The 12,479-nt window shown below is 49.2% G+C and overlaps 1 protein-coding gene across 4 annotated transcripts in view; it reads right to left on the reverse strand.

The window, feature by feature from the left end:
- Nucleotides 1-9,186, reverse strand: part of SH3KBP1 (SH3 domain containing kinase binding protein 1) — a 345,258-nt gene extending 336,072 nt beyond the window's left edge. The window contains exon 1 of one of the 4 annotated variants that reach the window (XM_082609983.1): nt 8,667-9,184. In XM_082609983.1, coding sequence (XP_082466109.1) covers nt 8,667-8,670 — 4 coding nt within the window. In that variant the 5' untranslated portion in view covers nt 8,671-9,184. Of the gene's footprint in view, nt 1-8,666 lie in introns of all 4 variants that reach the window. The other 3 variants (XM_082609979.1, XM_082609977.1, XM_082609981.1) reach the window with 3 other exon arrangements.
- Between the last annotated feature and the right edge of the window lie 3,293 nt (nt 9,187-12,479).

Genomic DNA, 12,479 nt, shown 5'->3' on the forward strand with positions numbered 1-12,479 from the left:
TTACTAGTGAGGTAAGGTCCACGAGCTCCATTTGGCTTTGTTTAAGTGTCCCCTAATGTACAGGACTGCCTGTAAGATATTTACCCATAAAAGAACAATCAAGTTGAAAACCAAGCGCTCATCATCAACCAGTTGCCGGTGTACCTTTGCCAGCTGAAGGAACAGAAGCAAAGAAACGTGGCACTCCGTCACGTCTCCACGTGTGGATTCTAGAGACCAGTTTGGCACTGCAGTCTTTTCTCCCACGTTTGAAATATTCTTAATGGAGCCCAGTAACTGCCAAGGGAGTTGCCCAAGCAACTAACTCACAAGTGCTTCAGGATGTAGAAAGAAAATCAGAATTCCCCCACAGGATGAAAAGGATGGAACCAAGGGAGCTGCGTGGAGGCACAGAGCAAAAATGAAGTACCCCCCCCAAAGGAAACATCAGCGAAAACCATTAAAAAACAACAAAACCATACTTTCTCTTTTCCTGTATTCCTTTGGAATCTTAACTGGGATCCTTGGGCTTCTACCATGTGTTCCCCAAAATGGCTGAGTGGTCCAGGAACCCCTCCAGGGAACACGGATCCTAACCTTCCAGTTAGAAACTCACAGGGAAGGGTGATGAAAAAGTTTTCGAAATAGATAGTGGCGGTGGTTGCACAACACTGGGAATGTACGTCATGCCACTAAGCTGTGCACTTAAAAATGGTTAGAATGGCAAATTCTGTTAGTATGTTTTACCATAATTTTAAAAATGAATGTGGTGAAGATCCCACATGCAGCAGAGCAACTAAGCCTGTGCACCACAACTACTGAGCCTGCGCTCTAGAGCCCGCGAGCCACAACTACTGAGCCCACATGCTGCAACTACTGAAGCCCGCCTAGAGCCCATGCTCTGCAACAAGAGAAGCCAATGCAATGAGAAGCCCACACACTGCCATGAAGAGTAGCCCTCGCTCGCCACAACTAGAGAAAAGCCCGCGCGCAGCAACAAAGACCCAACACAGCCAAAAATAAATAAATAAATAAATAAATAAATATTTAAAAATAAAAATGTGATATACAAAAAAACACTGAATTGCACAATTTAGATGGGTGAACTGTATGATATCTGAGTGATAGCTCAGTAAAGCTGTTTAAAAAAACTTACCAGGGAAACAGGCTGTAGAAAGCACCTCACTGGGGGGAAGCAGGAGCCTGATATTTATTGAGCACCTATACAGGTGGCTGGTTCTCTCATACTGAAAGGGAGCTGGGTTCTGCAGCTGGGGGCTCGTGTCACTTTGCCTCTCTGAGTCTCAGTTCCATCATCTGATGGTGTGGGCCATGACTGCCAAGGGCCCTACCAGCATTACGGTTCCAGGGACCCATGCGTGGGTGGCAAAAGGACTCATCATCTGTCACCCAGCATATAAACACATCCCACTAGGAAGGCAAAACATCAGGGGAGCCACACATGGAAGAAGCAAGTTCAACAACTTCATGACCCAGGTATGGACAGAAGGGGGTCAAGAGCCGTATTAAGACACTTTCTACTCAAAGGACAAAACGGTGATGGTGAAGAAGTGCCAAAGAGTCCTGCTCTCCAGCGACTTCTTGGTTCATTCATAAAACAAAGGCTGTGGCCACAGGGGAAAAGCTTATGTTCCAGAGCAGCTGAGGATGAAGGAAGGAAACGATGCTTTGACCATCTGTGTAACGCCCAGAGCAGGCTTCCCCAGCACTCGGGGCCAGATAACCGTGGTGGGGCTACCTGTGCCTCGCAGGATGTGGAGCAGCGTCCCTGGCCTCTGCCCACCAGATGCCAGGAGGCTGCCCCTTCCCCACCAGCTGCCACCTCCAGACACTGTCAAATGTCCCCCTGGGAGGGGGGAGCAGAATTGCCCCTGGTTGAGAATCACTGCCAGAGAGAATTTGCTATCTTAAACTTGTAGCTCTTTGTTGAAGCCATGTGACACATGTGGCACTACGCTTCTCACCCACTGCAGTGCAGGCCACCGTGAACTGTCAGCAAACAGACCTTGTCATCACGCTCTGCCTGGGGGATTTTACAGAAGTGCACACACACTCCTGGCAGCCAATAGCCTCAGAGAATTTCAAATAGCAACTGTACTTGGGTGAAAGGGTTATTCATTTATTCATTCATTCATTAACATATGGCACTTACCGTATGCCAGGCAATGAGCCAGGGCAATGTAGTTGGGGACACCCAGTCAGAGATGAACAGACTTAATACAAGATGAAGTGCTGTACAGAAACCTTTGGAGCAGGCCTCAAAAGATGAATAAGGGGTGTGGTAGGCTGAATAATACTCACCCGCAAAATGTCCACATACTAGTCCCCAGAACCTGTGAATATGCTACCTTCCAGGGCAAAAGGGACTTTGCAGATGTGATTAAAGGTCTTCAGATGGGGAGGGTGTCCTGGATTATCCGGGTGGGCCCAGTATAATACAACAGTCCTTATAAAATGAAGGCAGGAGGGTCAGAGTAAGAGAGAAGGAGATGTGAGGACAGAAGCAGAGGTTAGAGTGATGAGGCCACAAGCCAAGGAATGCAGGCTGCCTTTAGAAGCTGGAAAAGGCAAGGAAATGATTTCTCCCCTGGAGCCTCCAGAAGGAAACACATCCCTGCCAACACTTTGATATCATCCCAGTAAAACACATTTTAGATCTCTGACTTCCAGAAGTGTAAGATTATAAATTTATGTTGTTTTAAGCCACTGGGTTTGTAGTCATTTGTTAAAGCAGGAAGAGGAAACTAATACATGGACACTACAAGGCAGAGAAGAGAGTGAAATCTATTCCCCATCAAGAGAATGACATGGGAGAAGCTCAGAGGCCTGAACAAGCATGGAACAGAAAAAGGCAAGGGTGATTGCTCAGCTTCATGAAACCTTTGCTAAGGCATTCAGGAGGGAAAGCATCTGCAGAACAGTAAAGGCATGGGGTCAATTACAGAAACATTTGGGACTTGACTGTCCTTTGGAAGGGGCTGATATAGGGGCAGGGGGAAGGAAGAAGAGGCAAGGCAATGAGCAGAATACTGATGGAAATGACAGGAAAGGTGGTAATACCCACAAGGACATGGGGAATAAATGAGTCAGGATGGGTGTTATGGAGAAGAAATGCTGAGCTCAGTTTGCAGCAGGCTCTGTTTGAGATGTCTAGGACACACCTGGGGGAAGTTAGCTAGAAAGTCAAGAATATTAATGTACTCAACCAATCTTAATTTTAGGCTTACCATGAGCCAGGCACAGGGACACAATGACCAAACAAATGCAGCTCATGCCCTCCTTAAATGTGGAAGAGACAGGCAGAAGAATCAGTATCTGAGTGATACACTGAGAGAGACTTGACTGGCCCATTGCTGGCTTGGGAGGTGGAAGGGAGCCATGACCCAAGCAATGTGGGCAGACTCTAGAAACTGGAAAAAAAAACAGAAAAGGGGTTCTCCCCTAAGCCTCCAGAAGGAAGGCAGTCCTGCCAACATCTAGATCTTAGCCTGATGAAACCTTGTTGGACTCTGAACTCCAGAACTTCAAGATAATAAACCTGTGGTGTTTTAGGCACCAAGTTTGTGGTAATTTGTTACAGCAGCAATTGGAAGCTAATACAGGCAACCAGGTATAGAAAATCACAAACAAATATCAAAAACCCTCATAATGCTAATAATATATTTTTAATGCCCCTTGTAAAGATGACGGAGGGGAAAAAGGGGATGATGGGAAAGACCTGTGTGATACTCCAAGTGATTAACACCAAGATGGGCCAGCTAGTGTCACTAATGCCCAGGTGCTGGAGGTGGTCTGGCTTGGACTGGATTCGTGGATGAATCAACACTGAACTGTTCTAGTAACTCCAGGAGAAGCTTGTTCTGAACTAGGAGCACATTTTTCTCCTTCTCTGAGGTCTTATGTCACTTATAACAGCATCTTATTTTATGACCAGAGTGCCCATGTACCCGCGCCCTCTGGACTTCAGCTTTCTCATCTGCAAGGCAATGAGGTTCTACACTTGACCTTGACCATGCATCAGAACCCTGTGGAGGGCTCATGAATACACAGATTTCTGGGCTCCAACCTCAGAGTTGCCCACTCAGTGGGTAGAACTGGGGCCAGAGAACTGTTATCTCTAACAGGATCTGGGGAGCCTGAAGCAGCTAAGCAGGGGACCACATTCTGAGAATCACAGCATTAGAGACCCTCCTTCTCTCACACTGAAAGGATTCCAGTACTTTGCTGCCCTGCATCTTTCCCATTAAGGGCCGTGCTGCTTCTTGGTTCTCAGCAGCTTGTTCTTTTCCTCTGGATCTATCCCGGGTACAGCGTGTGAGTTGTCCATTCTCTGAATGCTGAACAACAGTCCCCAGACTGGAGCTGGCTGATGTTAAGGAAGTCACCCCCGAATATACCTAGATAGCCACTCTCCCCACCCCACCATCTCCTACTCGCTGCCCCCACTCATCACGTACTTGACAAGACCACTCCGTAATCAGGTCAGAACTCGGACAAAGCAGGAACTTGTCCAAACCACCAAAGTCACCCCATCGTCCCTGGCTCCTGGCTCCTAGAAGTGACTGCTGCTTCTTCACCAATCCCAGCCTCTGTCTGGTCTTCCCCGCTTCTCGGGTGAGAACACTAAGACGCCTGATCAGGACTCACCCCTGCTTCCTGACAGCATTCAATCCAGAGCGACACCCAGCTTCCTTAAACGCTCCCCAAAGCACCAGACACAGGCCCCACTGCTACGTGTGGTCCTTCCTGACCCCCTCCTCGCTGTGATGCCCCGCGGGTCCCCATGGCACACGGCTGCTCCATTGCAGGTGCTCCTGAGGGGGGGCGGGCAGATGGAGGGCGGTGATGGCTCCTAGCCAACTTGCACATTTCAACTCAAACACAGTCGCCTCAAAGACACTGTCCTTCCCCCTCTGCAGCCTAAATCAGATCCCCCCTCTCTAATCTCCTTTCAGGAAACCTACCTGGGCTTATAATTACACATCGTTGTAAGTACTGCACTCAAGCCTACCTCTCCCACTAGACTGAGAAGCCCAAGCCGGCAGGTCTGTGTGTGCTGTGCGCCTGCCGCTAGCACAACACTGGGCACAAAGCAGAAGGTCAATAAATATTGGACGGATAGATGGATAAATGGATGAATACTGACCACTGTGTGCAACCGACTTTAAAACAATTACAGGGCTTCCCTGGTGGCTCAGTGGTTGAGAGTCCACCTGCCGATGCAGGGGACATGGGTTCGTGCCCCAGTCCGGGAGGATCCCACATGCTGCGGAGCGCAGGGCCCGTGAGCCATGGCTGCTGAGCCTGTGCGTCCGGACTCCGCAACGGGAGAGGCCACAGCAGTGAGAGGCCCGCGTACCGCAAAAAAACAAAAACAAAAACAAAAATCAAACAAACAAACAAACAAAAAAACAATTACAGGGACTTACCTGGTGGTGCAGTGGTTAAGAATCCACCTGCCAATTCAGGGGACATGGGTTCGAGCCCTGGTCCAGGAAGATCCCACGTGCCGCGGAGCAACTAAGCCCGTGCACCACAACTACTGAGCCTGCGCTCTAGAGCCCGCAAGCCACAACTACTGAGCCCGTGTGCCACAACTACTGAAGCCCACGCGCCTAGAGCCCACGCTCCGCAACAAGAGAAGCCACCACAATGAGAAGCCTGCGCACTGAAACGAAGAGTAGCCCCCACTCGCTGCAACTAGAGGAAGCCCACTCGCAGCAACGAAGACCCAACGCAGCCAAAAATAAATAAATATATTTTAAAAAAACCAACAACAATTACAAATACGAAGGTTAATCAGACAATGTCAGGAACACAAAAAGAACTGAAGCCGTCCGAGAAGAAATTAGCAAGGTCTGTGCAACCAGGAGGGTAGCAAGGCTTTGCCCCAGCCATGATGGATGGAAGGGGGTAAAGTAAAGGTCATGATTGATAAAGGCGGAGTCTTTTCTTCCATTTCTAACTGGAGCCTGTTTGTGGAGGCAAACATGTTATACTCATTTTAGCTTTAGCTGATTTAGCATAAAGCAGTCTAGCACCACCAATACGATACAGTGCTAACGACAGTCCAAACTTTGTTGTTACTCTGGAATTCTTTAAATGGAAATCCTTCTCTGGGCTTGCAGATCCTCCATGACTCACAAATTTCAGTGGTAATAATATTTGTGCAGTTGTAATTACAAGACCCTTTCCCTGCATCTGGCACTGAAGGCATCTCCCCACAAACTCAGATGGCACATTCTGACTGGGCTTTTGTAAGAGGCCATTTCACAGCTAACTGGCTTCATTTCAGTGTTAGGGATTTGATACTTTGCAGTTGTTTTTCAGATCAAAGACTATGTAATACAGCTTTACTGTGTTATCCATCAAGGGAAAAATCCTTATCAGACCCGGTAAGAATGGAAGTATATTCAATTGATAAACTGGACAAATCTTCTGAAAACCAAAGAGATACGGGAGACTGTGGAAGGGGGGGTGTGCCTGTGTGTACACACACACCTGCTTCAGAAACAGCACTGTTAGGTGTCTCCACTGGAAGACATACAGAATAAATTGTTAAATACCTGTACGTCATCACAAATACACAGCTGAAGATGCTTAAGAAAACAGCACGTGATCTTTAGCCCCCAAACTACTACCAGCATCTCAAATCCCACTCTAAACATTTTAATGAACTAAATGACAGCATCCATTTTACTCTTAACACCTGAAATAAATGAAAATCACTTTCGGCGGCCCTCCCCCCCCCTTTTGTAATGGTTACAGTAAAAAAGATGAAGCCTGAAACGACTATAAACTGCAGAAGCACTTTCTAATTTTCCTAGGAGGTTCTTGATAATGAAAACAGTTCAGACTTGAATGATAAACAGGTCTGTTTCTTCTTAAACAGAACGCCGTCCTCTCCCCACTGAGATACAGAAAACAGAGTCCAGCCACCGGAGAAGACATTTGGATCTAACATCTTTTTTTTTTTTGTGCAACCCTTTAGGTGACCCACCCAAAACGAAAGGTGTTCAAAACAGCATTTTTGGTTACCTCAGGAGAAACCAATCTGTTGTGAAAGTAATGGGTGATGTTTAAAGTATATACTTTGTTAATGAACTAAATCATCTTATTAGGTGCCAAAGCAAAACAAGAGTGCCAAGCTAAGTGTTTTGCCTTCCACAGAGTAGGAGGGTTTCCTACCTCCTCATTCATTCACTCATTCATTCACTGATTCAATGAATATTTATTTAGGGCCTGCTCTGTGCCAGGTACCAAAGAAAACAGTGCTGAGCAAAACAGTGCAACACAGCAATGTCCCCATGGTCATGGAGCTTACAGTAGGAGACAGAAATGTTAAACTCAAATAAATATGTAATACTGCCAATTTCTTTTTAAGGAGAAAGGGTAACAGAAAGGAACTGATTTAGACTGGGAGTGGTGCAGGGATCAGAGAAGGGCACTGAGAAAAAAGTGACATTGAAGTTGAGAGGCCGTCAGATCGTCACCACTTTGGAAAAGGAAAACCATTTATAGCAAATGACCACAAATGGGATTTGAACTTTGCCTGTCAACAACTGACAGGGTTAAACGTCCCCCCTTCCAGTGCATCTGTCTTCACAAGCCTCCCAAGACTGCTGGCTGATCACTGTGACTCGCCTACTTAAATCCTATGACCTGAACACAGAAAGGTCTCACTTCATTATGATTTATTATAGTCTACAGTCTTCCTATGCTTGGCCTAGAAACACCCTAAAGTAATCTGCCAGAGGCATGAAAACAGACTGGCTGCCAGCAAGAATATTACCTGGGTGAGCCAAACATTAGCCCTGGCACTCTCAAGTCCATTGCCCAATAAAGTGCCAGGTCCTCTAGGCAACGTGGCTCCAATACTCCTGGGTCTATACCAGATGGGACCCAGGGGGCCTAACAGTTAGTTGCCTACTTGGAACTGATCTTCGACCAGTAAATCAAGGACTAAATCACCGTTTCCAGTTCCCCAAGCCTGCAGACTTAGAGGATGTGGGAAGTGGCCTTTCAGCATCACCGAGTGGAGAGCTTGCCAGGCTGGAGGAATGCAGGCTGGCAGAGAGGGGGTCAGGGCCGGGAGGAAGAGGGACGCTAAGGGAGGCGGGTCAGGCGCTCCGGACCCGAGGACCGCACGCCAGGCCGGGTACTGGGGCGTTTCCCGTTCCCCCCACATCATCCCCCCGCAAAGGCCCCCGGCCCCCGGCCGCTCCGAGACCCCGCGATTCTGGCTTCCCCTGCGGCGAGGCCAGGCGGGCACATCAAGCCCTGCGCAGGGCCGGAGCCCACCAGCTCCTGGTACCTGAGTCTCCAACGCAGAGAAAGGCGCGCCAGGGGCGAAAAAATGGCCAAAACTCTCCCCGCCCACCCGAAAAGCCAACCACACCCCCCGCATCCCTCAGCCCCAGCCGCCCCGGGCCGGCCCCCGCGATCCTCCGCCCAGGCCACCGCGGGGTTCCCGTCGGCGCCGCTCGGGCTCGGCAGGGACGCGGGCGCGAGTGGGAGTGAATGGGGGGTACGCGACGCAGGCAAGGTGCCCACCGCGGTGTCACCCGCTGGGGCCCTGCTCCCGGGGCGCCCTCCTCGGCTCCGCGGTCCCGGGACAGGCGCGCAGCCCCCAGGCTGAGGTGGGCACCCGGGCGCCCCCCACTCACCCATTGGCGTCGAGCCGGGCCTGGCCGCCGAGGCAGCGTGAAAGTTAGCGGAGGCGGACGCGGGGGTCGGGGCGCCGGGACCCGGGCGCGGGAATCGGGGAGCCGGGATGTGGGCGCGGGGATAGGGACGCGGCGGCGTCTGGGCCGGCTTCTTCCTCAGTAGCGGCGGCCGCGGCGGCTCAGCGCCGCCCGCTGCTGCCTCTGCTGCTACTGCCGCTGCTGGCCCGGGGCGACTCCTGCTGCTGCTGCATCGCGGCCCGCTGCGCCCGGCTGCGCCGGGTTTCCTGCTCCCCGCCAGTGGAAATTGCGAAAAAATAAAAAAGCGCCGCCCAGCCCAGCGCCCGGCAGCCGCGGCCGCGCCGCCCGCTCTCCCCTCCTCCTCGTCGCCTCGCCGCCGCCGCCGCCGCGATGCTCCTGCGGCTCCGCCTGCCGGGGACGCGCGGCCGCCGGGGCGGGGGCGGGGCCTGAGGGGCGGGGGCTTTCGAGAGGCGGGGCCTTCAAGGGCGAGGCTGGCGCTCGGGGTGTCCCTGGGACTGCTGCACTCCGGCGCCCCCCTTGCCGCCCAGTGGGGAGGGACCCAGCTCCGCGAGGCCGCCCCCCACCCTCGGCGGCTCGTCTAACGCCCCGGGAAATGCCGCGAGACTCCTCGAGACCAGAGGAGGGGAGGGAGGGGAGGGAGGGGAGGGAGGAGAGGGAGGGTCGGCGGGGAGGGCGCGTCCGAGTATAGTGGCACGTGGGAAAGGAGATGGAAGGAGCCGACCCCGAAGGTGCGACGTGAGGTGGAAGACAGGCTGGGGGAGGAGAGACCATGGGAAGGTGAGGGGTCGAACACCTGCTGAGTGTGATAACAGGTAACCCGGGGGTGTCGAGGCAACCCAGAAGAAGGCTTCACAGAGGGGGCTATTGGGAAGGAGAAGGGGTTCATCCCATGGAGGGAGAGAAACGCTATTTCCCTTCAGTGCAGCGTGGGAACGGCAGGCCAGGTGCGAGTTCGGCTTGTAGGAGGTGGTGGGATGGAGATGCAGAAAGAGAAGCGAAGCCGGTGGGCTGCATTGCCCCACACCGACCCTCATAGGGACCCCTAACCCCGCACCCGAATGCCTGGGTCAGGTGGGGTTTATTGCTCAGCAATGTTCCCAGGCTCTCATGTTCCCAGGAATCCACTGAGGCAGTTCCTCCCCAACAGGCATCATTGTGCCATATTGACCCCCAGACCTGGGCCGGCTACCCTTGAGTGGGCACTAAAATGAAAACGGAATTCGTGGTAATTCACGGGTAACTCACAAGCTCCTTTTGGGGTCCATTAACTACCACACCTTTCACCATACTCTGACAGCCACCACATTCATTTACCGTCTCGTTATTTCCTTTTCCCTTTCCACCATCTGGTGGTAGGAAGAGATAGTGAAATAGATGGGAGACATTCAGGAAGAGAGAAAATAAAGACAATAAAGAAATTAAATTTTTTAAAGAAATTAAATTATTAGCCCCTGAAAAATGGAGGAGGCTGAAGGTTAGTGGATCCACAAGTGACAAATAAAAGCTGACCCCTTACCCAATATACGCTGTCTCCATGCCTCACCTATAATGTTGGGGCAACTCTTGTAAATTGGTTACATCCTGGGATTTGTGCAGAAAGATGTACTTATAATTGTTTCATTAGCTTAAAAAAAAAAACCCTCAAAGTCAGGGTCTTACCAACAAGAGATTAGTAGCATCATCTTTCTAAATACTCTGTGTGTGTGTCAGAGCAATCTAAACAAGAGACTAATCAAGGGGCAGAAGACCCATCCAACACAGCTCCTGAGAAGGTGGTAGTGACATCACTGACAGACTCCTATGGAAGGGATTAAAGAACATGGAAATTAAGAATCTGAAGCGTTGAAGGCACACATGAATATTCAGCTAGACTTGCTCCAGGCGCCATGGCACCTCACTCATTACATGCCTTGCATATCAGGGCGATGAGACCTTGTGATATGATCTTAGAGCTGACAAACACTGAAACTCATAGAGCCTGGCTAAGGCCCACTGTTACTGGGACTTTTATTCCTTGAACCCCACCCTAAAACAGCAAACTGGTGGCTGAACGCTGTAGGGCAAAAAAAAAAAAAAAAAAAAAAAAACACATCAGCAGCGTGTCTTATGTCCTGTCTTAATCTGATTCAGCTCTGTCCTACTTGGAGAAGACAATCCTCTTTACTTGTTCTCCCAGCTTCACACTGGCAAAGACAGACGACCTGAACTTTTGTGTCCTGTTTTGGCTCTGGTCTATTTCAGAACATATGTTTTCCTTCTTGACCCAGAGTCCTGTGTCCCTACTCCTTGATATGCTTCCTACATGGACAAATTTGTCATTTTATCACAGAAGAAAAACTGACAGCGACAATATTTTTGAAAATTCCTGAGCTGTGCTCTCATTTTAATGCCTTAAGTAAACTAAGTTGTATCAGTTCTATCCATAACACTATAGACTTTTTTCATTTTGAATTGCTCCAAATTATAAAGATGGACATTCTTTCCCCTCCACCACCCCCCACTTATTGTTTGGTTCTTCTGAATTATTCCTATTGTCCTTTCATTTCTCCTTTGAGAAACTTTTGCTGACTAGCACAGGAAAGTTAAAATCAAGATTCAAATCCAGATGCTGATAAGAGTAGATGTATAATTCCTCATCCTGCCTCCCTCTTACAAAAGTATTTTTTAGCAGAATAGTTAGTGCACTACTTCAAATTACGTGAATTCATCTCATGAATATGACTAGAGAAATACAATCGTATTTAATACCACATCTTTGTCCCACTGAACTCCCATTTCTACCAGAGTAGATGAGGCATTTGGGGGAATGGAGAGTAGCTGAACTGTCACACTTAAAAATGCCATCACATGAAAAGGCCCCACTGTGTCACTCAGTGGGGATAACATTTTGGGTGCAGTGGAAGGCCCTGAGCCACTGCCTGTGTAGCGCTCACAGCCTGTCACGCTCTACCTCTTGGACTTGACATCTGTAATTTGCATGTGATGAATGATAATTTGCTTTGATAACCTTTAATATCATCTTTACATTAATATAAATTACATGCAGAGTGCTTTACAAAAGACAGTCATTATCTGGTGCTTCTGACGAGCTTTATGGAGAAATGTAGAAACCTCATGGTGCCAGACAATAGGAAGTGATCAATAAAAATGACGGGGCAAGTCAAAAGGGCATCAAAAGAGCTCCCAAAGGTCAAAGCTGGAACAACCCAAGGAACAAAATAAATAACGGTTTTATTGGATTATAACCCAAAGAATAAAAGTCCTGTCTCTATGGATATAAATAAATAATTGGCTAAATAAGTAAATACGTCAGGGAGAGGGGCCAAGTCTTCCTTACTGAGGAATTCCAATTAATAAATGGAAAGAAATGAGGGAAAGAGAAAATCACCACTGAGAACACCACAGTAATGTTTAATGTGGACACGACACCCCTCAAATTCTCAAATGGGTGGGTGCAAGTTTAAGGAGAAACCCTGCAGACAGCATGTTAAGCAAGTGGTCAAGGCTCCGTGCTCACAGTTTTGAGGCAGGCTTTTCCCGCCTTCCTTTGCATCATGCATACTGGGTTAAAGATCACCTGCCCAGATCAAGCCACAGAGATAACTTCTCGCTCTATCCGGTTGACTCCGCTTGATAACCACTCATAGAATGACCCACTCATTGCCCATTTTATCTTTTTCATTGAATCCTTCATCTGAGAAAACTGGTTTTACCAGCTCTACGGAGATAAAAACTAATCAACTCAGAGAAGCAGATTGTTTACAAAACTAAACT

This window comes from Mesoplodon mirus (assembly GCF_964341445.2).
Source record: "Mesoplodon mirus genome assembly, chromosome: X".
Classification (NCBI taxonomy): Eukaryota; Metazoa; Chordata; class Mammalia; order Artiodactyla; family Ziphiidae; genus Mesoplodon; species Mesoplodon mirus.